The sequence below is a fragment of the Monomorium pharaonis genome, chromosome 5 (assembly GCF_013373865.1).
Source record: "Monomorium pharaonis isolate MP-MQ-018 chromosome 5, ASM1337386v2, whole genome shotgun sequence".
Classification (NCBI taxonomy): Eukaryota; Metazoa; Arthropoda; class Insecta; order Hymenoptera; family Formicidae; genus Monomorium; species Monomorium pharaonis.
In genome coordinates this window covers 18,445,452-18,473,080 of record NC_050471.1, presented here as the reverse complement: position 1 = coordinate 18,473,080, position 27,629 = coordinate 18,445,452, and the positions used below count along the sequence as shown (strand labels likewise).

At 37.0% G+C, this 27,629-nt stretch overlaps 1 protein-coding gene and 1 long non-coding RNA gene across 4 annotated transcripts in view; one reads left to right on the top strand and one right to left on the bottom strand.

Moving 5' to 3' along the window:
- The window catches only part of LOC105832659 (intraflagellar transport protein 140 homolog), a 164,527-nt gene extending 149,051 nt beyond the window's left edge, over positions 1-15,476 (bottom strand). Inside the window, exons 1-2 of the mRNA XM_036286695.1 lie at positions 14,944-15,476; positions 14,193-14,440 (exon numbers count right to left, since the gene is read on the bottom strand). Coding sequence (XP_036142588.1) covers positions 14,193-14,440; positions 14,944-15,207 — 512 coding nt within the window. The 5' untranslated portion in view covers positions 15,208-15,476. The remainder of the gene's footprint in view (positions 1-14,192; positions 14,441-14,943) is intronic.
- On the top strand, positions 728-15,894 carry LOC114254552. Of its 3 annotated transcripts, none has more exons than XR_004963201.1 (4): positions 728-1,010; positions 1,462-1,627; positions 14,966-15,202; positions 15,485-15,894. It is a non-coding gene; the product is annotated as an uncharacterized LOC114254552 (long non-coding RNA). The 3 variants fall into 3 exon arrangements; XR_004963200.1 differs by lacking the exons at positions 728-1,010; positions 1,462-1,627 and adding exons at positions 12,376-12,851; positions 13,546-13,551; XR_004963202.1 differs by lacking the exons at positions 728-1,010; positions 1,462-1,627 and adding an exon at positions 12,375-12,851.
- The last annotated feature ends 11,735 nt before the right edge of the window (positions 15,895-27,629 follow it).

Sequence of the window (27,629 nt, the reverse complement as noted above, 5' to 3'; positions counted from 1 at the left end):
AATCAAGCGGATCCAGGTATATTTATCAAAGGGAGCTCCTGAGACACAGCGTCACGCGCACGATCGGTGGCTCGGCCGTCGAGCCTAGAACGGTAGTGGAGATATAGCAGGCGGTGCCTCAGGAATCGGCCCGAAATGTGCAACTAATTCCGAGCATTGATGTAAACCATATAAATAATAATCCACTCTTAAAAAGGAGATGTTACCGATTTTATTGTAGACAATTTTCCACGAAGCTGATCGATTTCCTTGCAGCGCTTATTTTGTGTTACGAGAATAACTATCATTGCGATTAAATTTTGACAAACTGTCAAATTGTGACAATGTTGACTGTCATCGCGGAATTAACAAATGATAATTTGAATTAATGTTATCTATACAATTATCGCAATTTATTTTTAAAAAGTAAAAAATAAAAAGTTAAATAGCGCGCGTAAAACGCGCGTCTGTAATATTTAGTCCATTAAAAAATCAGTGTGTACTGTGAAGTACGTATCAGCCTATGTATCACACCATTTTTTTCGTTTTTTGCTTGACTCATTTCGTGTTGCGAAAGTAACTGTCATTGCAATTGAATTTTGACAGCTGTCAAACATTATCCAAAAATATTATTTTTAAAAATCGTAGAAAAAGCTACAAGTGTATGAATGTGCTCCTTTAAGGTAAATTAAGAATCTAAAACTGTAAATTGAAATGAGTAATCTTTAATCTTACTCGTAATTACTTGTAATCTAGACAATCTGAGACATTATTTCTCTCATATATTACTCTCATAGATTAATTTATCAGGTATGGGAAAGTTTCTTTTTAAAAGTAACTAGTTACCATTACTCATTACCAAGTAAAAAATGTAACTAGTTACCGTTGCTTGTTATTGATTCTCAAAAGTAACTAGTTACATTTTTCACCGTTACTAAAAAAGTAACGATTCGTTACTCTTTCCGTTGCTTTTCTAAGTCTTTTTTTTTATATACTTGGCTAGTTGTATTGATTCCGTACCATTTTGTAATGTATTTATGTATTTGATATATCTTTTTCATCCTTATAAAGTTTTTGACGATTGGTTATTATTTTTTCATTACTTCATTTGTACAAATAATTTCCATATTGTGTGACATTAATGGGTCATTAGGTTTTAACGACCCGTTTTAGCGATTAAGGTTAAGCGCTTTTTTGTAATATATAAAATAATTAAAAAATTTTGTATGTTCTTATATTTGGCGCATTTACTTCATAACATTATTTTTGTAAAAAAAAAAAAAACAAATTTTTTGTTCTTTTATTTATAGCTTTTTCCTTAAAGAAGCATACACACTTGACGCGTTTTTTAACCTTTTAAAAAAAAGTAATTTTGTTTAGTTTCATTATACAGAAATATCCACGTTATATATATATATATATATATATATATATATATATGTGTGCGTGTGTGTATATATATACATTTATATATTATGACAGCGTTCCCTTTGGGCGCTTATGTATGCTTATACGCTGAAAGCATTATTCTTTTTTTGCTACTACAACGTATCAAAGAAGATAAAATGACAATAAAGTGCGTAATAAAAGGATGTCCAAATGTATATAAGAAAGGACACATTTCTTTTTGGGGCATACATTTCTTTTTGTAAGTATTACTTTGATATAACCTCATTTCAAGTGCATATAATGATATCTATTAGTATCTATTAAGTATTATATAAACATTTAAAAAATGTCAACAAATTACTCGTAGCAACTATATGTGACATTTACTGATATATATATGTATATATTGCATTCCACTTGACGATCAATGTATATATATAGCAGACGTCACAGTCCAATCGGTTATTCAGTTATGTACAAGAGGTACATTATGTATGGATATGTCATCTAAGGTAAGATCGAGGAAAGATCCGGCCAGTTAAGGCAAAAACGGAAAAGATCTGGTTAGTTAAGGTAAGATCAAGGAAGGATCCGGCCAGTTAAGGCAAAATCGGAAAATATCCGGCCAGTTAAGGCAAGATCAATGAAGGATCTACCTTTTCAAAGCAAGTTCACAACAAATTTTCAAAGTGTCCACCATTCACAGTTTGACAGTGTGCTAGTCGATCGTCAAATCCTGAAGTAGCGTTCCTAATGTAATCAATGGGAATGAGCACAGCTTCATCAAGGATTCGACGACACAGATCCTGTGGTTTTGTAACATAAACTTTACTCTTCAGGTAGCAGCATAGAAAATAGTCGAGAGGTGAGAGGTCTGGCAATCGAGCTGGCCACTCAATAGGACCTCTCCTCCCTATTTATCTTTCAGCGAAGACTACATTCAAATAATTACGAACATTTCTTGCATAGTGTGGCGCAGCACCACCCCGTTTAAACCAAGTGTTCTCAATGTCTTCACTAACAATAGCCCTTATCGCAGGAATTATTTGGTTTCTCAACATATCTTCATACATTACAGTATTTAAACTTTCTTCAATAAAGAATGGACCTATCAAAGTATTATTTAAAATATCTGCCCAAACATTTACTTTATCCTGATATTGAGTATGAAATTCTAGTTTCCAATAAAAATTTATATCCGACCAAAATCTACAATTGTGTCGATTAATATTACCGTTAATTTCAAACGTTGCTTCGTCTGAAAAAACTATGTTGTAAAGAAGATCAGGTTCTGCATCTATTCTTTCCATTATTAGATCACAAAACGTCTAGACGTCGATCAAAATCGTCTTCATTCAGCTCTTGTACTAAATCAGTGCCCGACGTTAGTTGCCCTATTCGAGCAGATTTCAGAGGCGACGCCCACCGTTCCTCCACTACCGCTCGTTGACGGCCCAGCCGCCGAACATATGTGAACGCCTCAGGCACGACTAAACAAGTATACTGGGTCACTCTAAAGAAGTATACTGGAGGTGTTCAGAATCGTTAAAGCTTTAGCTTTTCGCGAACTCTGTACAGCATAGGCATTGTAAAATTCGATGGATTATTATCGACCTTCCTTCTTTGTTTATCACAACAGATAAGCCTGTGCTGTACACACTTGGTAAAGGTTTGCATGACAGACACTTCGCTCCGCATGCTCGGCCAGCGCACGCACCAAAGATTCCATCACGCTGCCAGCCCGGGAGCTAATAAAATACTTCGAACCGCGATCGCGCACAGCAGAAGCGATTGACCTCGGATTATCGCCGCGACAACGTTTTTCTGATCGGAGTTGATCACCGCCTTTTTTTCTTTCCTTCTTCTCGTCCAGCGTGACGAGTAAAACTCTGAAAGCAATTTCGTTAGTGATAACGACAATTATAAGAAATCAACTGTTATTTATGTGACAAAAGAAATAAATGTGATTGTGAGAATTAAGTGCATCTCATTTAACTCAATTCGTATCCGCTTTTCTCCACCGCCGATTCGCACTCCTTCCAACACGTTTCAGCGCTCTTGTACAAAAGGGTTGTATCTAAAATATTTTCCTCGTTAAGTACTTTTTATTTTTATTAAATAATTGAATATTAATAATTTTATTATTAATATATGTTATGTATATAAAACTATTTTACATATATAAAATGTTATAATATAAAACAGGTCGGCAAGAAATGCACTTCTTGGCCGATTTCAGCGGGCTCTGCCTCCCACTATTCGTCTTGCTCCGCGTGCCGCGCGCGCGGCCTACCAACCGTGCGAGTCTCAGGAACGTATCTCTCGTAAATGTATCTTTCAAATAGCTTTCCTCGTCACCCATGAAGTACTATTGTCGACGCGTTTTTTTTTAAAGTGTTTTTTATCCCCAGTAGGCCTAATCCACTGATGACAAAAATGACCTTTTGAATGAATAAATAGGAATAGAATTAAATAATTAAATAAAAAATTTAAGATTTTCGAGATCTTTTACAAGCAAGAGAAGAAATATCAGAGACTTTTATATTGCTCGTAGCAAGCCGCATAAGACACAGTAAGGAATTGTTGCTTAAACGGGAACGTTTTTCATTTTGTATAATTTTCATTTTGGAAAATGAAGTCTCGCATAAATATGTGGACCCAAACATAAAATATATTCAAAGACCAAAATCATAAAGTTTGGAATAGGACGACTTTGATAAAATTTTTAAAAAATCAACACCGGTTTTGTTAATTGTTTTTAATGATATATCATTTTGTAGATCGCATAATTCATTTTGCAAATCAAGATGCTGTTCTTCGATTGGCGCTGTAAGAGAATTTTCAAAAAGAATTAATTTGTTTCTAAGTTTTTTAAAACATATAAAATGCGAATCAAATTCTGTTATAAGGCTATCTTTAAAATGCATGTATTCTTTGAAATTACAATTACTGTCATATTCTTCAAGAAGAATCTGACAAGAAGGAAAAAAAATAAAAAATGTTATTATTTAAATGAGATTTGAATAGCTGTAATTTTCTACGAAAAGAATCGACATGACTAACTAATTGAGAAATATTTTCGGTCTTTGCAGCTTTAAATTTAGAAGTTTGAGTTGATTACTCATGTCAGTAATAAAAGCGAGTTCGGAAAGAAATGCTGTATTTTTCAAAAAGGAGATATATTCCTCAAATTTTTTATTATTCATTTCTTGCAAGAAAAGGAGGATCTCTTTTCTTATTGCAAAAAATGTTTCCAAAACATTTTGCAGCACTAAGCCAACGTACTGGACAATTAAGTGGGACATCGGTATAAACAGCATTATGTTCTTCAAGAAATAATTGTAATTTTCGATGGAATAAAAATTTATCTCCACCTTTAATAACGTTAATTATTTTTGTTACCGTTTCTATAGCTCCAGTACAGTTTTACTGCCTTATTACTTAGTGCTTCTTGGTGTATTATGCAGTGTATAATTGGAATATTAATATTTCGTTGCTTTAATTCTGGCAAATCCCACTTTTGTACCTGTCATACTTTTTGCGCCGTCAGTCGTAATCGAAAAACATTTACGAAAATCTACATTAAATTTTTTAAGTCTTCGACTGCCAAAAAAATATCGAGACTCGTTGTTGTGTCACGTAAGCATACAAAATCTAAAAGCTCCTCGACACATGAAAAATCATTTTGTATGATTCGAGTAAAAATACTCACAAGGGAACCTCGCGAACCCGAAAATTCTGATTTTAATGAAACTTGGCATAAATGTAGAGGGGGTGAATACATGAATTTAGAAATTAAAAGTTGGTGCTTATAAACGGTTTAAAGGGTTGAAACCACCCTTCAAAAATGTTGAATTTTTGCCTTTTCTGGATATATCTCGTAAACTAAACAAAGTATTAAAAAATGTTTCATACAAAAGTTTTACAGTATAAATACCTCTATTTAACTATGTTATTTATTTAAAAAAAAATTTTTTTTCAAAAACAAATTTTTTTCTTTGAAAAAAAAATTTTTTTGATTAAAATAAATAGCATAGTTAAATAGAGGTATTTATGCCGTAAAACTTTTGTATGAAACATTTTTTTTTAGATATTCGTAAATATTTTTCGATTACGACTGACGGCGTAAAAAGTATGACAGGTACAAAAATAAGCTAGTACGTTGGCTTAGTGCTGCAAAATGTTTGGAAACATTTTTTGCAATAAGAAAAAAGATCCCCCTTTTCTTGCAAGAAATGAATAATCAAAAATTTGAAGAATATATCTCCTTTTTGAAAAATACAGCAATTCTTTCCGAACTCGCTTTTATTACTGACATAACTAATCAACTCAGACTTCTAAATTTAAAGATACAAAGACCGAATCAAAATATTTAATTAGTTAGTCATGTCGATTCTTTTCGTAAAAAATTACAGCTATTCAAATCTCATTTAAATAATAACATTTTTCTTTTTTTTTCCTTCTTGTCAGATTCTTCTTAAAGAATATGACAGTAATTGTAATTTCAAAGAATACATGCATTTTATAGATAGCCTTGTAGCAGAATTTGATTCGCGTTTTATATGTTTTGAAAAACTTAGAAACGAAAAATTTATTGACAAATAATTGTCCTTTTTTTTGTCAAAAATTGAACTTGTTACTTTAAATGCTCGCCAATCACACAAAAATTAATATTTTCAAAATCCCCTACGTATTTCTCTAGCTATACTCATATAGATTAAGAGAAAATTTTTTGTTTTTTTCCAAATTCAAATTTGCATCAGTTACACTGCGTTCCGCAGATTCAACATGCTTCACGAGAATGACTCCAGCGTCGCCATTTTGTACTATTTTTGAATAACTATTTTTTTTTAGTACTTGAAGACATGATTAATAACATCCTTGAATATTATTATCCTCTTACTTTTCCTTCCATTTAAAAAAAAAAATGGCAAAAAACGCTTTATTTTAGATTTTTACAGTGGTGTTACCCCTTAATTTAATACCCATTTTACTGATTTCGAAATATTAAGAAAAGAGTTAGTACTTTTTGAGAATCCCCTCACTGTATAAATCAAGGAACAAAGCTTAGAATTTCAGACAAAGCTTTGTGATTTGCAATGCGACCTTGCTTTAAAAGCACGGTTAGAAAAAGGGTAAAATTTTTCAAAATTTTAGATATATTATGTTATGTTCCATTAAAAAAATTAAAAAATAAAATTACGAAAACAAAAAAACGTTTTTCTTTAAGCGATAAAACATTATCTTCGCTGATGCGAGTTAGTGCTTTTAAAATCTTTGCAGATATACCGTCTTTAGTAAAATCGTACAAATAACTTAGAAAATCGCAAATTTTTTTATATTACATTAAATTAATTATATTAAATTAATTTATATTAAATTATACACAAATCGGCTTCAGTTTTTTCAAATTACTTTTTCCATTTTATAAAAAAGTTGTTTTCTTATTTGTTATGTTATAACGTTTTATTATTATTATAATTAGTGGAATAGGCCTACTAGAGAAATTATTTTTTTAAAAAATGTATCGAACAATAGTACTTTACGGGTGATGTAAAAAGCTATTGTCAAAATTGTAATTATATTTCATCAAAAATATATTATGATAACATATTTTATATACGTAAAATAGTTTTATATACGTAACATATATTAATAATAAAATTATTATTATTCAATTATTTAATAAAAATAAAAAGTATTTAACAAGAGAAATATTTTAGGTACGACCCCCAGTATAGTTTTTTATCGCAACGCGCCTGAGGCGTTCACGCGCGATCGATGGCTCAGCCGTCGCAAGGTCGAAATCTGCCTGAAAAGGGCAACTAACGTTAAGCACTGTACTAAATAAACTTTGTATGAATGGAATTTATTGTTTTAATATTTTGCAAACCGACTTCTGATCTATTTCATGTTCTACGGCTGTTCTGCGGGTGGAACTATGTGGATTCTCTACAAAGGATTGCAAAACATTCGATAACTTCTCGGGATTTGTTGCTGTTGCTGGTTGCTGTCTGTTTTTGAGCGGTTTTTAACGCTACCAATATTTTCAAAACGTCGAATTGTTTTATAAACTGTAAATTTCGAGATACTTGTATTTTCATTCCGGAACATTGCATTGAAAAGCTGCCTAACATCATTATACGACTTTTATCTGTTTCCCCAATTCCTTATCATGAAAAGAGATATTCGTTCACGTTTAGTAAGGTGTTGCATTTTGACAAAATAATACGAACAATGCAAAATATGTACTCTAATAATTAAAGAATTAATACGTAACTGTTGTGTCGTAAAAACAACAGATATTGAGTAGCTGTAAAAACAACAGATACTGAGTAACTGCGAAAACAACAGATACTGAGCAGCCGTGAAAGTGACTAATAATAAATAGTCATGAAAACAACAAATACTGAGTAGCCGTGAAAGCGACTGATATTGAGTAGCCGTGAAAACAACAGATACTGATAGAATCTACTCAATAATTGATATATCAGATAGATCTCAATTATTGAGTATTTACATTGTTCGTTGTTTTTTAAAATCTTCCTCCGATCTTGCCTTAGATGGCCAGATTGTTCTCCTTTACGAGATATTTCGTATTTTGTACTAAAAAGTATCATAACAAATTTTAAAATATCTCAGGAAATGCTTAACCAAAAAAAACTTATTGTAGTGTTTTGGAAACGTCTCGACAAGGGCTACAAGAATATGCAATAAAAAATAGGGAATCTCATTTAAAAAATTCAAGGTAACCTTGTCCTGATCTTGACGACGCCATGCAAAGTCAAACTGATCAATAAATGGACCCTTTTCGAACTTACAACTTTTGTCTGAAACATTTCTTTCTGAAATGCGTAATTTCCGAAATATTTAGGGGTTTCCACCCTAATAGCAAAATGCTAGCAGATTGCGAGCAGATTGGCAGCAAATTCAATCAGATACCCATTGCAGATCCATAGCATTCTGTGTCCGCATTAAGCTCAGGATTTGTCGACAAAGCCTGTTGGCATGGCATGCCAGTAGATTGATTGCAGAAACCGAGCAGGATTTGCTGACATAACCCTGACGACAGATTGGCAGCAGAAATCAAACAGAGCCTGCTAACATGCTATGCCAGCAAATTGATAGCAGAAACCGAGCAGGATCTGCTGACATAATCTGACAGCAGATTGGCAGCAGAAATCAAGCAGATATCTAAAAGATTTCTTAAATCGGATATCTTTTAAGTGCAACTAGAAATAAAAAAATAAAATAAAAATTTCATTTTTTTTAAATTATTTTTATTAACAGTACATACTAAATTTAGGACAAATTTTTATTAATTAATTAAATTTAAATTATTATATTTTATTCTTACTTGCGCTGGTTTTGAACCCGGGACCTTAGGATGACGAACCTTGTACTCTATCTGCTACGCCAATTTGGCTCATCGACATGGGTACTTGTTATTGTCTACATATACCAATATGTTATAAACTGACACAATTATATTATTTTTTATAAAAGCAATTAAATTTTGCAAAACATATTAAAAATAAATAGCATTAATTTATTTACTTATTAATTTCATTGTTAAATTTATCTTTTTCCATAATAATTTTATGGAAATTGCGATCTATTTAGCATTAATACTTTGAAGCGTTCAAATAGTTAAATTAGATGGTTAACTATATAGATCATATATTCTAAGAAAAATTAATTGTACATCTATTATCCTGTTTTTGTTCAGTACATGATGAATTTAGATTTTGTGCATTTTTTTGTGCGCAGTAATTGTAGACAAACCGTAATTTTTGAAAACATTATCTTTATGATAATTTTTTTAAATATCAAATGGATTTCTCATTCAGGATGTTATAATGTTGTCTGATTTCTGCTACGACGCGCATGGACGGCTCAAAAATCGGACAGCATTGTGTGATATCTTTATTTTATGAGACATTAAGCTGATATCATTTAGCTGATGTCATAAGGATAACATTTTTAAGAAACTTAAATGAAACTCTTCAATAAGATATCTCAAAGACCTCTCTTAGATATCTCTGATAAATGTTACCATTTTGACATCATTTCCAAGATATCTAAATGTTTTCTTTAAAAAGTTCTCTTAAAGTTTTCTAACAAGCGTATTGTCTGGGCTTTTTTAATTTATCTGAAATTCTTTTATCTGTATTATTTTCTAGTGGTTGCCGGTATTATATATATATACTTTAAACTTATGTATAATACAAGTAACCAATAGGAAATAATATAGATAAAAGAACTTCAGATAAATTAAAAAAATATAGCTGCCTAATACTTTTGGCCAAGCCTGTATACATACATATATTTCTATATAATTAGGGATCGTAAGGAAATAAAATTATTATTATTGTCAATACATTTTTAATAAGAGTTTAGGCATCATTTCTGTTATTTCAAATTTACCGTTATCGCGCGGTAGCCCAATACAATAAAGTACTAAATCTTTCAATACAATGTATATCGGCGAGAGAACAATTAAACTCTTATTAAAAATGCATTGACAATTAATAATAATTTTATTTCCTTACGATCCCTAATATATTAGAAATATATGTATGTATACAGGATTGGCCAAAAGTATTAGACAATAATATAATTTAATTTCTCAATAATTTCTACTGCCGCAACCTTTTTTCTTACGTTTTTCTCTATAGAAACATATTAATGCAAGTTTTAAATTGGCATTTAAATGGCAATTAAGATTATAAAGTAATTAACGGACATACTGTTCGATTTCTGCTGCCGATCTGCCTACAGGTTATGTCAACAGGCTCTGCTCGATTTCTGTTGCCAATCTGCTGTCAGTTATATCAGCAGGTTTTGCTCGATTTCTGCTGCCAATATGTTGTCAGATTATGTTAGCAAGCTCTGCTTGATTTCTGACAGCAGTTTGCCGACATCGTTGGATATTACAGACTCTGTATAAAATTTTTTGCCATTCTGTCGTCAAAAATTGATAGCATGCTCTTCTCAAAATCTGTTCCTGCAGGCTTGGCTATCTGGGCATATACTTTTTCCTCACCCTATATAATTATATACTATAATATATATACTCTGAATATATCTAAATATATAATTAAACTTCAGAGTTTTGTAGTAACTAGTTAAAAATTGAAAATTAATAATAAAATTAAAAAGTTAATGACTTCCCAGCTAGCAAACACGAGCAAATTTTTGCAGCAAAATTATGACAAGGTGTGTCCGCATTAAGCTTAGCTTTTGCTGGAAAGGCATAAATAGTATAACGCATATTTTATGCAAATAACAGGGTAAAAGTTGCTAGTAAAGCGGAATAACAAATTTGTAGCAAGAACAAGGCAAATTTTGCCGTACGCAATATGATAGCAAATTTGTGACAAGAACAGAGCAAACCTTGCTGTACATAACATGATAACAAATTTGTGGCAAGAACAGGGCAAATCTTGTCGAAATTAAGATCAATGAAATATTGGACTAATATGTGAATGGTGCAATCATACTTGATTCTCTGTTCTCGACGAGCCCCTTTTATTCACTCAGTAAGTAAATTTTTTCACGAGAAATGCGCCATCTCGGGGTAAATAGTAAAGTCATCCAGAAATAAAATGGTCTTTGTTAAAACCCAATAATGCAACCCTATTATTTGTATAAAATATACGTTATACTATATGTCTTTTCAGCAAAAGCTGAGCTATTTGTGAATACACCTTGTCGCAATTTTGTTGCAAAAATGTGCTGGGCAAGTTTTACTTTATTCTTGCTACTAATTTGGCGTTATTCCGTGTTTAACAAAATTTTTTCTGCCATGAATTTATTGCCATGTCATGTGGCAAGGTTTTGTTGTGAGTGAGGCAGAATCACTCACAACTTATATTAAAATATTAAAACAAAGATATACTAAAGTAAGAATAGCGCATTGCAAACTCCCCAAGGAAATTTCATGTTATCGCGAGGTATCAAGTGACACATGCCTCGTGCGCTGTCAACCGGCCATCGCACCAGTCAACGCACCAGGCATCGTTCTCAAATCAACTCATCTCAGCTTAGCAACAATTACGCCACATTTTCATCGGAAATGCATATTTGCAATTTGACAATTGTTGCTAAGTTCGCGAATATTTTCCGCGCGCCGGATTCGTGCGGTTATGACCATACATAATTATGTCGAGGGCTCATTGCCCATCCAATATGCCTATCTCTTGATGTTATTTAAGCGACTATCCATTAGCAAGCAGCGGGTCAGTAATTAGTCAAACGTGCCTTAACGCGCGTCCCACGAGCAAGTGTCGAGTGCGGGACTTAGAATAATTATCAATCGGAACTTAACCGAGAGAATGAATCTCTAGCGAGCGGCCAAGTTACTAACATAGTGCTGCGCACAGTATCTTATTGCGACGCTTGCGCATCTCCAACGTCCGCGTGTTGAGATCCAAACTGTACGTTAAAGGAAATAAAAACTTTTTAACATATAAAGACGAGTGTCTTAGTGACTTAAGGACCAGGCTTTCACCAACTCTCCTTCCGCGAATTCCAACGCCTTGGGCAGGAATCCCGAAAAATATATTTGTTGCACCGAAAGGTACAACAGTTTGTTCTATTATTTGCTTAAATTTTGCTTTTTATCGTGCCGGAGCCTTGTGATTTCTCTACGTAATATTTACATACAAGCTAGGTTTTCTCTGTTATTTACAGCATCGTGTGATGAAAACTTTTGTCGTAAATTTGCTCGAAACTTTTATAAGATAAAGCAAAAGACAATTACTTGTCATAAAATTGTTGTTAAAATTGAAACTTGCTGTAAACCTTTCATGTTATGTGATTTTAGCAGGCCTGGCTGGGTTTTAACTTAATTTTAAATTAATTTTCATGATTTAATTTTTAACTTTAACTATTTATTTTTGAAACATATAAACTTTAACTTATTAACATTTTTCTTAAGTTAAAAATTTTATCTGGGCAAAAAAATTATATCAAAATAAAATACTTTCTTCTATAAAAACAATATTTTTTGTAATTTTATATAATTACTATTATAATTTAATTTACAAACAAAATATAAAATATATTTAATGATCGATACTGTATAAAAAGCTTCTACTTTTATATTTTCATTTAACTTTTAAATTTATTTTGAAATTTTCAGACCTAGTACAGCTAGTTCAATGAACTCATGCACTAAGTTTTCCTGCACTATAATGAACGGTATCGGTTACACCAGTTCTGGAATAACAAACGCTTTAGGGTGCGTTCGGAGAAACGCTATTAGCGTTACCAGCATCAGTCCATCTTCATTACTCATTAAAAGTAGAACAAGGATAAACTGATGCTGATAGCGCTAATAGCGTCTCCCCGAACGCACCCTTAGTGCACACTTTTTGAACTAGTGCAGCCAGTGCAGGAATAAAAAACAAACCATACGTGTTGTCATATAAAAATTTATTGCATTTAGTAATAAATTACAATTGAAAGAATAATTGACGGTATGCGGTAAAAGAAAATAAACATGTCACAGGTCTAAGCAGACACAAATAAATTGATCATAGTCAATAGATGCGTTCCACTTAAAGCTCGCAACGACCGTGGAATCATTTCATCCTTGTTGGTTATCAAATATTAAACAAGGATAAGCAACGCTCGCGAGCGTTGCGGGCATTAAGTGGAACGCACCCAATGTAAAATCGCGTAATATAATGTTAAATATAATTTTAATGTTACACAAATTTTTGATAATACTGTGTTGTAAATATACTTTAAATCGATATCCTTCTGTAGGTTAATGGCATTAGTACTTTTTTGTACTTTTTTAATGATATATTACTCAGACATGAGCAATCAGTAATCACTAAACGTTTAATCAATAATCATAACATTATATGGTCAGACTTGCGGATATTGCATTGTAAAATGCAAAATAGAAAACAGAAGTCGATGAGATGTTCTTCATTAAAAAAGCGCAAACATCATTAATCTACAGAAAGACACTGATAATTTAAATTGTACTTATAACAATATTATAGAATTTGTGTAACACTAACATTATATTCAGGTTTCACCTTGACTATGATCAGTTTATATGTGCTTAGGCTCCAAGACATGTTTTTTTATTACAACATAATGTTAATTATTGTTTTTTAAATTTTAATTTTATTACTACAATAAATTTTTATCGGACAGCAATATGTAAGTTCATAATCATCTACTCTAGACAATTACCAATTTATTTTATACATTTACACTTTTTAGATAAATTACATAAATTTGCTGACACAAACTCATGAATTCATATGTAGCTTCTGTAAGACCTTCCAAAATTATGTAAGTCGCAATTTCTATTTATTTTTTGGGACACTTGATAAGAATCCAAATAACTTGTCAAAATGTTGTACTATATTAGTATTTATTTTAATAAATGTGCCAGCTGGTCAATGAAACAGAAAAAAAAATTCTAGTTTTTTTTTATAATTTATAATAAATTATTACGTATACTTAAAATTAAAATTATAAAATCAATGTTTTTTTAAAAAGTTCTCATCAAATTGAAAATATCATAACTACATGAGTAAAATCATAAACTAATGTTTCAGAGGTTGTTTCAAACAATAAAATGTTACCTTTAATATTTATATAAAAACTCATGTTAAAGATGATAAATTTAAAATAAAATAACTTTAAAATTAATAATTAAAAGTAATTATTAACTTTAAAGCAAATGTAATTAAGTTACAGTTACAAATGATAACAAAATTAAGTAGTTACTGAGAAAAGCTAATAATAATTTCGTTATAAGTAACAAGTTTCTAATCCTGTATGAAAGTGTATACCTAATATCAACAGCTGGTTTTAGCGGAACTGTCCTGAACGCAATTTGTATAAAAGACTCCTTCAATTCATGCTGAAATATCATGAAAAGTTGTCCTCTAGAGTCTATCTTCCAACCAACTATAAAACCATCATTGTCAGCAGATACCAAGCGACCACCATATTGACTCCATTGAAGAATCGTAATAGAATCTCGATGAGGAGTCACTATTACATTGAATTCCTGAGTTCCAGTGTCTCCTGGCCAGACCTGATAATAATTTAATTTATTATAATAATAATGAATAATTTAAAAAATAATTTTGTTTATAATAATTTATTTCTAATTGTTTTTCTTCATATTTCTCATAACAGACTTCTTTACCATAAGGAATAGCAGCATGTATTTACAAAGCAATAAAAGAAGTAAAAGATAAACAAAATAAGATGTTTTAAAAACAAATTTGTTTCAAATCAAACATTAAATTAAAGACACAGATTAACTTACTTAATCCTCTTCACCGTTCTAAAAAATATATAAATAAAGGAACGCATTATTTAAAAAAGTATTAATATAAATAAAATAAAATAAAAATAGTTTAATATTTAATTTAAAATGCATTTATTTTTTGAAAGAACATGCTATATTTTGCCCATCTTTTATACATTTTTTTCTTTTAACTTATAATTATTATTCTTCATCATTCACACACACACACACACACACACACACACACACACACACACACACACACACAATGTTGTGATACTAACTCGTAATTCTCCATTCTCCCAGCCCGCCGATAGCCAAGTCTTTTCGGGGTGCCAGCCAAGAGCAGTGACTTGTGCTACTGCATGACCCGGTGACTCAACATCCTGCACAGGTTCACCTTGATCATCGTAAATAGTCACAAAACCACCTTTGTCTTGAGAGTACGCAGCAACAGCTAACAATGGATAATTATTGTGCCACGTTGCAAGAGTGCTTATAGAAGCACTCTCAGGATTTTGCACTCGTATATCAAAATACAAGGTCATTGTTTATCATATTACTCTATATACTCATTTTGATTACAATTTAAAATCACACAAATGTAAATAAACGTTAAAATTGGTATTATCACACTCGCTCTTTAAAAAATTTACGTTATTGAGTAAACTGATTTAACTGACTGTATTTTATGCATAAATAAATTATAATTATAAACATAATTATAAACATAAATAAATTATAATTATAAACATAATTATAAACATAAAGTATAATTTCTGTCATATTAATAGAGCACAATCTAATTCTTATGTATATTTACAGATACTTGTCATCAGTTGTCATGGAAACAGATGTCTGCCACCATGATGGAAAAATATATAGGTGTGTTCGTACGCATATATTGCTAACAACCAATGAGAAATTGGGTGCATCTAGTAGCACAACCACTCACTGAGCGGCTAAGTAGCAATTGAAAATGATTTGTTAGATCCAAAAGTAAGACCCAATCATCTTCAATTGCTACTTAGCCGCTCAGTGAGCGGTTGTGCTACTGGATGCACCTATTAATGGCAGGTACCGCCATCTTGTCGCGGCAATTTGAATTTGGCATACATATTATTATTGTTTTAACTTATTTTTGTGTTTTTACTGAATCTATGTATGCTTAAAACATAATAATTTATTTTGTACAATAAAAGTTATATAATAAAAAATTTAAGTACAATAAAAAATTATTTTTTTATGCATGTTAGATTTATGTACATCAAATGTTAAGAAAGGAAAAAATGCTAAAAACGAAATCAATTTTTAAAAGTATATTGTTAAATATTTATATATTTAATATAAGTATATACAGGGTGTCTCAAAACATGTGGGCGCGCGCGTAATACATTAGAAAGGATCGAGATAAACATAAAAGTTCAATATTGTCTTGGGTTAGGTCTTAGGTTAGGGTTAGGTTAGATTAGGTTGTGACCAGCTAGGAAAAATGATGCAGAAATCATAGTATATACAGAACCCTATGGAGTCACACAAAAGCAAGAAAATTATGGGTTTACAGAAAGAAGACCTCTGGTCTACATCAACGTGAATGGATTAAACAAAAAAGTTCCATGTTCTCCGCTGAGTAGGGGCAAAGGTTATGTTATTGTTAAGTAGGGGAAAGTAATAGTAGTGGGGATATACTTCTCCCCTAATAAAAACTTTAGGCAATTCGACGGATTTTTAGATAACATCACAGACGAAACAAATAGGTTTGTGAACGATCCTTTACTTATAGTGGGTGACTTAGACCCGGTTCCACAACTCACGGTTAAATTAACTGGCCGATTATTCCATTGGACTTGACCAATTGTATTTGTCGTTAAGCAGAATTAACAAATACGATTGGTCAATTCCAATGGAATAATCGGCCAATTAATTTAACCGTGAGTTGTGGAACCGGGCCTTAAACGCTAGATCAAAACTTTGGGACAAAGTAGACAACCCGAGTGAGTCCCAGATGCGCACAGTAATAAACGGACACAGCAAGCTGAGTAAAAAGGACATAGTAACAAACGGACACAGTAATAAACGGACACAGTGCGAAACGGACACAGTAACAAACGGACACAGTGCGAAACAGACACAATAACAAACGGACACAGACCAAATGCGCACAGAGCGAAACGGACACAGTGTGAAACGGACACAGACCAAATGCGAACAGAGCGAAACGGACACAGTAACAAACGGACACAGACCAAATGCGCACAGAGCGAAACGGACACAGTGCGAAACGGATACAGACCAAATGCGCACGGACCAAATGCACACGGACCAAATGCGCACACTGCACATGCGCACACTGCACGTGCGCACGGACCAAATGCAATCCATGTACATTGCAAGCAGAGTAAAGTCCACATAGGTTAGCGACTTGGCCGGGGCGGGTGCTGGAGGGGGGCCGAAGGCCCCCCTTGCACCCCCCGTGTGTGTGTGTGTGTGTGTGTGTGTGTGTGCGTGCAAAGCATTCACTGCATCACATGGGTTTGCGACTTTCCGTGTATGCATTTGGTCTGTGCGCATGTGCAGTGTGCGCATTTGGTCTGTGTCCGTTTCGCACTGTGTCCGTTTCGCTCTGTGCGCATTTGGTCTGTGTCCGTTTCGCACTGTGTCCGTTTCGCTCTGTGCGCATTTGGTCTGTGTCCGTTTGTTACTGTGTCCGTTTCGCACTGTGTCCGTTTGTTACTGTGTTCGTTTGGTCTGTGTCTGTTTGTTACTGTGTCCGTTTATTACTGTGCGCATCTGGGACTCACTCGATGATACAGGCAGGATAGTGATAAGAGACGGTAGGTAGACAGATAAAGCAACAAATATAATTTCTGCCTTTATTCAGAGAGCGAACTGAACGTCAGAGTCGTTCGAGAGCGTTACAGAGAATAGGGGCCGGCGAAGCGGTAAGTCGCCCGCCTTCCCCAAAAGATCACAGCTCGACGCGCTGAGCATTTATGGAGCACGTGACAAATACATGAGTCCAACGCGAAATATGAATTGCTTATTACAACATATAGAATCTCTCTAAACTCGGGACATAAACCGCGCAACCTACCAATGACCCACCATCCTCCAAGGGTGTTCTAGAACCATCTGTATACATCGTCATCTTCTCCCTTGACAGACTATTTACAACAATGAGTTTGTTAAACGCATTATCAGGGTTGTTGCACAAGAGAGCCATCGCCCCTGATCTGCGGTCTACATCAATCTCCAAAGAAGCCAGGGACAGAGAAAAATCATGGGCCGGATGGATGTCCCATTGAAATAAGATCTTCTCGAAAGAACGAACCCTTGACCATCTACTCATTATAAACGGAATATTTCTGGACGCGACCTTCTTTGATTGGGTCCAAGCATGATAATTTTTAATCTTGTTAATAATAACATATCTCTTTAACTGGATTATAGGACAGCAGTAACTTGCATAGGTATTTGTCTAATTTTATACTAGTTCTTCTTATTAAACTAAACTGATTACTGAAACTCCAAACCACCCTGTTAGGAGTGGATCTGGAGATGCCCATTGCCGTTTTATATGCCTGACTCAAAGATTTTTCCAGGGATTCAATATAAAAATCTGCGGCGCTACAATACCACATACTACCCTGTAACAACCTTGTTTCCCGCACGGACTAGCTCGTCGGTTTGCCTCCGGCGAGGGCAGTAAGAGGTTTGAGACAGCAGAAATTCGAGTTTCGATTTTAATAATATCTATATTTTAATAAGAGATAGATTTACATCATATATACAGACTATTTACAAGCTCGGTGCGTCGATGCGTGGTTTCGGCCGGCCGATCAGCTGTTCGTAGCGTGCGACGCGTTTCGTAGCGTTCGCGGGACGCGAGACGTTACAGCGGTACGGCGGGATGCGCGAGCTTCGGTAGACGGCGCGCGGCGGGTGCGGTGTGCGCGGATGATTCAGCGAATTCTGTCTACCGGCGGTGATGAGTAAGGGAGATGGTATACGGACTCTCGAAAACCTTCGAGAGAGACGGAGAACTCTCCACCCCGCTAGTCCGCCCGTTTTCTTGTAGCAATGGAGTGAGCAGCAACCGAGAACCCTCGGCGAAGGCGAAGAACACTTTACCCTCGGCTTGCTGACTCGGGATAGGGTTTAAGTTTGAACAATGCCGAGAACCCTCGGCGAAGGCGGAGAACACTCTACCCTGCCGATCGTTCGGAAGATTTTCTCGCGGTATCGGGCGGATTGGTGCCGGATGCCGATGTATCGAGAAGTGAGTGTGCCTCCACCGAAGCGACCTTTTATACCCGCTCGGGTGGAAGCTCGGGTATTCCCGTGAGTCTTCGGGTCCCCTCGGTTCTCGTATCTCGTCGATCGGGATGCTGGCGGGAGTCAGGCGGTCGTCGAGACCGTCGTTATCTCGTCGGGTTATTAGGTTTTATCACAGGCCGATGCCCGTATTGCGGTCCGGCGATTGGTCGACCGGACCTCTCGCGGTCGTTGGTCGTCCGCCGGGTGTGGTTCGTTACAACCCCATTTAAGTTGTGCTCCTATCGTAGCGTTGACAAATCTAATACTGTCCATCGCGCAAATTGTAGTGGCTGACAATTATAGGAAATTTTCCATAGGATATCTTTTACATAAAGGTTAAAAGAGTAGGGCTCAAGGCTGATCCCTGCGGGAGACCCCTCTGCAAAAGTCTGCATCTAAACCATTGGCCGGATTCAAAGAAATTGGCAGTTCTTGGGCTCAAGAAATTCCTAAATAGAAGCTTATTAGTTGGAATCTCCAACTCATTAATCATTGAAAATAAAATCTGAGGGTTAACATTGTCATACGCCAATTTTACATCCAGCAGTAACGCACCCGACATCTTGCCCTTCGCAAAAACCCTATAAATAGATAGATTCATTAATGCAAGACAATCATCGCACGACCTACCCCTCCTGAAACCAAATTGCGTGTTAGGAATCAGTTTACTCTCTTCCACAAATTGACTGAATCTTTTAAGAATCAATTTTTCAAACATTTTGGCAGTAACTGAAGACAACGAAATAGGTCTAAATTCTTCTTTATTTGGCTTGGGGATCAAGGAAACATCAATAGATTTCCATTCTTGAGAGAAGGAACCATCAGCCACAATTCTATTAAATATTTCAAGTAATCGTTCAATAGCACTCATAGGCAACAGTTTTATAAGAGAGTTACCAATGCAAACCCGGAGAACTCCGTACTTTTAAAGCAGCGATACAAAACATAATTTCGTAAAGTTTAACGGAGCGAATAAATTGTTAGTGGGGATACACTCCCGGGGGGTTTCAAACAAGTTAGAAACCCACGACGGAATACTGTAACAAAGGTAATTTTCCACTTTATGGGCTCTAAAAACACTCGGAGGGCCTGTTGGAGAAAGAAAAGCACTTTGTTTGAACGCATTTATTGTCTGCCAAAAAAGATCTGGAGGGAAAAGGACCTGCTGATAAACTCATATTATTAACTAATAATTTAAAGCTTTGACTTTTCTTCCTTTTGAGCAGCTTTCTAGTTTTTTCCGATGCTCTTCTGTAAAGCAGCAAATTAACCCGTGAATGGTTCTCTCTCAGTTTCCTATACCCCAACCTTCTCTTTTCTACCACCCGAGAGCACTTGCAATCCCACCAGGGTTTGGGTGTAGGTTTTTTCCTGCTATTTGACTTCTTAAGATTTATAAAATTAATACAACATTTCCCAGAATCGAAAACCGAGACTCTCTTTTCACCATCATATAGCCTAGCTCCAGAAAAAATGGCACATATTATTGTTGATACCCAGGATTCATATTGAGACGCGCCAGTTAACTGATGGTCCGAGGTGTCACCCAGTCTATTTATCACTAGCTCAGCAAAACAATCACTTGACATACCTTGAATGCGAATGCGCCGATTATGTCGGCGCGAGTGCCGGAACCGCCCAGCGCTGAGCGCGGAGTGCGTGTCGAGTGACTTCGGAAAGTCACTCGAGGATGGAATTAGATGAGGTGGATCGTAAATGACACACCGACAGGTCAACTTAACAAATTTTATTAAATGTTTCACCTCTCACTGAACAAATACACAGAGTGCACGCTCGCGCGGAATTGAGATTGAGATTCGGACGTACGCGAAGACGACGAGGTGTGAGCGATCGGAAATCTTCCTTGCACGGTGATAGGCTGCCGAAGAGAAAAGCGCGTCGGAAATCTTGGTAAGCGTGGCGATGCACGCTTTCGCGACGGAAATCTTGCGATCGCGATCGACGGATATCTTGTCGCGCAGCAGCCGTGCAATCACGAACGCGACGTCGTCAACCGGTTAATAAGATGGTCGTACTGTCGATATCTCTGTGTGATCTCTCAACCCGCGATTGCGCGCAAATTATAACACTCAATGAATAATTAATCGAAAACCAAAGCGAACTTCGACGTATTTTGACGCACTCGCGATCCCGAGATAGACAGAAAAACGCGGGATCGTGAATACTTGAAATTTAAATGAATTGCGCGAAGCGCGAATAGTGATCTTGGCGGGCGGTAGCAGGCGCAAGACTGGCTGCGGAGGAATGCTCCGGGAAGTCGGGCGCCTCCACACCATCCGATCAAACGCTTGCAGTGCGTGGCGATCACTCACCACGCAGCTGATCTGCGGAGGACCACGCGATCCTCCATCGAGGAGCATGAAGCTCAGAAACTGCGGTTCGAGACGGCCGGCGTGATATTATTGTGTCCCCGCTCGTCCGCTGCTAAATCTTGTTGACATGCTGTGAACACGCCGTCAGCAAGCGCGACGAATTCAAGGGACGGAAAATTTTACAGGAAAATCAAATCCCGAACATACCTGATATATCCAATCTTTTCCTAGATCTAATCTGTTGTTCGTAGGACTTAGTTCCCGAATCTTCGCAACCAGACCCCCCAATAAAACTAATAACAATGGGAATATGATCACTGCCAATACAATCCGGCCACAGAGACCAGAAAGCATCCGACCAAAGACTCCCCGAGACCAAGGTAAGATCAGGAACACTCACATACTCAGAGTTCAATGAAATTCTAGTTAGGGAACCATCGTTAAGTATAATAAAAGTTTATCAATGCACACCGCCAAACATCTTCCTACCGTACTGGTTCGAGTTGACCCCCAGATTTCATTCTCAGAGTTTAGATCCCCACAGATACACACATCTGTCAAACAGATTAGAGACCCTCTGGAAAAAACTTATCCATTTGGCTTTATTTAACATTACATCAGGAGGTCTATATGGAGAGACCAATACAATATTTTTCAACCCTTTTTCCTTTCTTATAATAGCTACAGCAATATACTCTAGCCCGAGATTATCTAGTAGGTTTAAATTAAAACAAATCGAGTCAAGACTTTTACTCGCAAGAACTGCCGTACCACCTCCCGTTCTATTTCCAGCTCTATCAGATCTAAACGTAATATAGTCACTAAAATCAAAATTTATTCTCTCTTGTAACCATGTTTCCTGAAGGCATATAAGATCAAAATGTAACATTATATTAGAAAACTCTTGCTTTTTTCCCATAATTCCTCTACAATTCCATTGCAGAATCTTTAAAGCCATTGAAAATACAGAATAATTAGGAACAAGGATGCCTTTCTAATATACTAGGCGATCAGCAACTCTACAATTGATTAATAATTATGGTTGCAGACAAGTAGCAGCGGAGGTCACGCCATCTTTTTTCGGTTGTTCTATTAGAACTAATCAAACCAGCAATCTGAGAAATTATTATTTCTGAATTAAGCTCCACAATAGGATCAACACCTTGAAACAAACTGATTAGGTCAGAACCATGAACCGCCTTAGACGCAACACCTTGAGTCAAACTTCTTAGGCTCTGCGCTTGGAAAGGAAGAGTGAGTCCCAGATGCGCACAGTAATAAACGGACACAGCAAGCTGAGTGAAACGGACACAGTAACAAACGGACACAGACCAAACGAACACAGTAATAAACGGACACAGTGCGAAACGGACACAGTAACAAACGGACACAGTGCGAAACGGACACAGTAACAAACGGACACAGACTAAATGCGCACAGAGCGAAACGGACACAGTGCGAAACGGACACAGACCAAATGCGCACACTGCACATGCGCACAGATCAAATGCATACACGGAAAGTCGCAAACCCATGTGATGCAGTGAATGCTTTGCACGCACACACACACACACACACACACACACGGGGGGGTGCAAGGGGGGCCTTCGGCCCCCCTCCCGCACCCGCCCCGTCCAAGTCGCTAACCTATGTGGACTTTACTCTGCTTGCAATGTACATGGATTGCATTTGGTCCGTGCGCACGTGCAGTGTGCGCATTTGGTCCGTGTGCATTTGGTCCGTGCGCATTTGGTCTGTGTCCGTTTGTTATTGTGTCCGTTTCGCACTGTGTCCGTTTCGCTCTGTGCGCATTTGGTCTGTGTCCGTTTGTTACTGTGTCCGTTTATTACTGTGTCCATTTGGTCTGTGTCCGTTTGTTACTGTGTCCGTTTCACTCAGCCTGCTGTGTCCGTTTATTACTGTGCGCATCTGGGACGCTCCCAAAAGGAATAGGCTCCGCCCTGCCCCTGGAATTATGAGATGGAGCAATCGAAGAACCTGATTCGCATCCTCCCTGGCCTCTCTTCAACAATTCCTTCTGTCGAGGAAGGGACATAATCGCCCGAGATATGTCAAATTGATCACCATTTCTTCTGAGTAAACGCATTCCAAGGACCCCAGCCCCAACAGTTTTATTATTTATTGGAATTATTGACTTTATATTAGAAGAGGTGCCAACACTCGATCCATTTATGGTAACCGGGTCAACGTTCGAACCCCTTTTTATTTGTATACGCTTACCAAAATTAAGAGCCGGACCCAACTCTATCTGAGCATTCCATCCAGCATACAACTGAGATTTAAACATTTTGCCAATTTAGAAGACATCTCTCTGTTCTTTATTAGTCTCTTGGCCTTGAAAGATGAGTAATTAACATAAGCCATAACATAGTTTACAAGGTTATGGTATTAAAACGATGGACATGAATCATCAAAAGAGCCATGGGGACCTCCACAATTAACACACTTAAAAATATTACTTTTACAGTTCTCACTGAGATGATCCTCCCCACACTTCTGGCATCTCAACTTTCCTCTACAGAATTTCGAGGAATGACTCCAACGACAGCAATTATTGCACTTTTTTATTTTATTAATAAACGGGAATATTTTATGCTTTACCTTGAAAAGATATACAAATTCCGGCAATAGGTTAGTTTCAAAAATAATCTTAACTGAAGATGAGAGCTTAAGAGAGTTATCACTTCGATCCAAGTATGTTAATCTTTGAGTTCTGATCACTTTAAAAGATCTTTTATTAGGCCACTCAATTCCTGCCAGCAGTTCCTCCTAAGTAATTTCTGAAGATACATCACGAATTATACCTATTCTAAATATTTTAAAATTAGGAATATATGCTAGCCACTTTGCCAGAATCAAATCTCTGTGATCCAAGAAATTATTTGCATCTTTAAACGTTCTAAAGCTGATATTTCTGCCCTTCTTTCTAATATTTAAAATGTTATTATAAACTTGTTTGTATTTATTCTCATTCTTTATCCTAAAAAGGATTTGGCCTATACTAATTGGATGCAAATTACCGAGTGGCACCCGTTTGGCCACGTCAATATTGGCCACGGTTCCGATTGGCCACGTCAATATTGGCCACGTCAATATTGACCACGTCAATATTGGCCACGTCATTATTGACCACGATTCCGATTGACCACGAAGTGGATTGACCACGTCATTATTGGCCACGCGTCATTATTGATCACGTCAATATTGGCCACGCGTGATTTTGTCCACGTCAATAATGGCCACTTCAATATTGGCCACGCGTCATTATTGCCCACGTCATTATTGCCCACGTCATTATTGCCCACGCGTCATTATTGACCACGTCATTATTGCTCACACGTCATTATTGCCCACGTCACTATTGACCACGCGTCATTATTGCCCACGTGTCATTATTGCCCACGCGTCATTATTGCCCACGTCAATATTAATCAATTTTTTTGCTTAGCGTGGAAAGTTGCAAACCCATGTGGTGCAGAGAAATGCTTTGCGCGCGCGCGCGCGCACGCACACACACACACACGGGCGGGGGCAAAAAAGGCCTTCGGCCCCCCTCCCGCACCCACCCCGTCCAAGTCGCAAACCCATATACAGTAATGACGTGGGCAATAGTGACGCGTGGGCAATAGTTACGTGGGCAATAATAACGCGTGGGCAATAATGACGTGGCCAATATTGACGTGGCCATTAATGACGTGGGCAATATTACGCATGGCCAATATTGACGTGGCCAATTTTTGACGTAGGCAATATCACTCGTGGCCAATAATGACGCGTGGCCAATAATGACGCGTGGGCAATAATGGCGTGGGCAATAATGACGCGTGGGCAATAATGACGCGTGGCCAATATTGACGTGGCCATTATTGACGTGGGCAATATCACGCGTGGCCAATATTGACGTGGTCAATAATGACGCGTGGCCAATAATGACGTGGCCAATCCACCCCGTGGTCAATCGAGATCGTGATCAATAATGACGTGGCTAATATTGACGTGGTCAATATTGACATGGCCAATATTGACGTGGCCAATCGGCACCGTGGCCAATATTAACGTGGGCAAATGGGACGCTCCCGTTATGTTCCACCACCTAATATTAAAATATAGAGTTACTATCTGAGGAATCTCGATCGTGATACGTCGATTAATTCGTCTCGTATACATTCTTAAACGCTATGTTCCGCTGCGTCCATGGCCGTCCTAACCTTAATCTGTCACTTACTGTAAAACGGGTTGCCCGATCTTCAGGGGTCTGCGCTGACTCGCGGTCCCTTGCTATGTCTCGCTCTATTCAAACGATGATTTATCTATTTTTACTGGAACTAGCGACCTTTATTGGAACATGCAATAACACTCTTTTTATTAACTCGTGCATTATGATGCAACTAAACAAAATCTTTATTTTGAACACACTCGTTATATAAAATAAACTTAAATTTATTCCCTCTCGCATGCACGCTGGCCATTCACTCCTGCATCCTCGCAGCTCAGTTCGCACGTCGGGATCGGGTATCTCTTTAGTCGGCTTTTTGCGTTTATTGCTAACATGCGGGTTGTATAACAAATAATAATTCGCGTAGCTAGTCGCGGGTATTATACGCTATGTAAAACCATACAAATAAACGTGTTTAATCTTATATGCAATAAAACGCTTACAACGAATCTTTCGCTATCGCGGTGGTTGTATTTGATACAAACTGTATAAAACTAAAATAAACTTTGCGCGGTCTCGCCGCTGTCGCGATGACTATCTTTTAACAAAAGATAATATATAATATAAATTGGATTCTAACACAAAATACATGTTATGCGGTCTCGCCGCTGTCACAATAACTCTAACTTAATATTAATAATGTATAAACTTAACATAAACTTTGCGGTCTCGCTGCCGCCACATATGCAGTGTCTTTGCCTTTATTTATTTTGTCACAGTGTGACAATTTGCGATGCCGGAGGAATGTCGCACTCCCCCTCGCTTTCCCCGTCCTGTGCACCTGTCGGCTTGTCCGTCGGGGCCGGTGAGTAATCCACCGATTTCTCGTACATCGGCCTCGGTCTCGCCGTGTTGATTGCCGCGTCGGGATCGGGTGTCGGGCTCGGCGTCGGCGTCGGCCTCGGTGCTGGCGTCGGTCTCGGCGCCTCCTCCATCCTCGCCCGGTGACTCGGAGATCTCGGACCGGTGCAGCGTCGGCAAAGTCTGGCGGCTGCAAGGTTAAGCGCCCGAATATATATTGGATCTATAGAGAATTAGCGAGAATACTATTCTCCAATCATCCATGCCTGGAAGCTGGATTTTCCCCAGGTACGTGGAAGAAGTCCACGAGTCTCATCGATTCTAGATTCTTCCATCACCCGCCATCTTGCGAGACAGAATCAAGCAAGTTCAGACATGCATTATTGAGCGTTTAACGGTTTGTAACACGTTCGTGCATTACCCAACAATTAATATACTCTCTTACATTGCCGGACGGTCTGCGATACGCAATACGTTCGTATTATATAGACGTGTGTGTTTTCGTGCGGTTAGCTATATGCAATACGTTCGTGTGTGCTATTGTTAGTTGCTGAATCATTACAGACAATGGTGCCTATTACGAGAACACCGAAGAAGAGTCCTAACCTCGACAAACAATTGGAGAAATATTCTCTTCAGCAACTTCAGGAAGAAGTTCAGCTACATGCATTATCCTGCAATCTCGAAGACAAGAAGAGTTGCATCGATATCTTGGTTCAATTCTATGACAAAAACTCTCTGTCAAAATCATTACCAGACCTTAGTGAGTCAATACCAGGTACGTTTAAGGAATTTGAAGACAATGCAGAGCACGCATCAAAAGGCTTGATACAGGAATTATTGCCGCAAATGAATACTATTATGCAGTCGATAACTCAGCTGCAAGAACAAATGGCAGCCCTTTATCAACTTAAGGATCAAAATGGCACCCAAGCTTATTCGTCTGTTGTTGGAGTACGTGGGAGGAGGGCCGTCGCCTCTTCCGCAACCGCAAGCCGATATGGGGCAATATCCAATAGTACCACCCAGGTACGAAGATACAAATATGACTCGTCATATGACTTTGTCGACTGTATCACCAGCACAGGAGGTGCAGCTGTTATTGTCACAGATCCCAGAGTTTAGAGGGACTAACGAAGAGGACGTCAATATCTGGCTCCGCAAAATTGAACGTATTTCTCAGATTCATGGAGTGACGGAAGACATCAAAAACTTAGCTGCCTCTAACAAGCTAACTCGTTCTGCAAAAAAGTGGTTTCACTTCAGCCTAGATTCAACCATG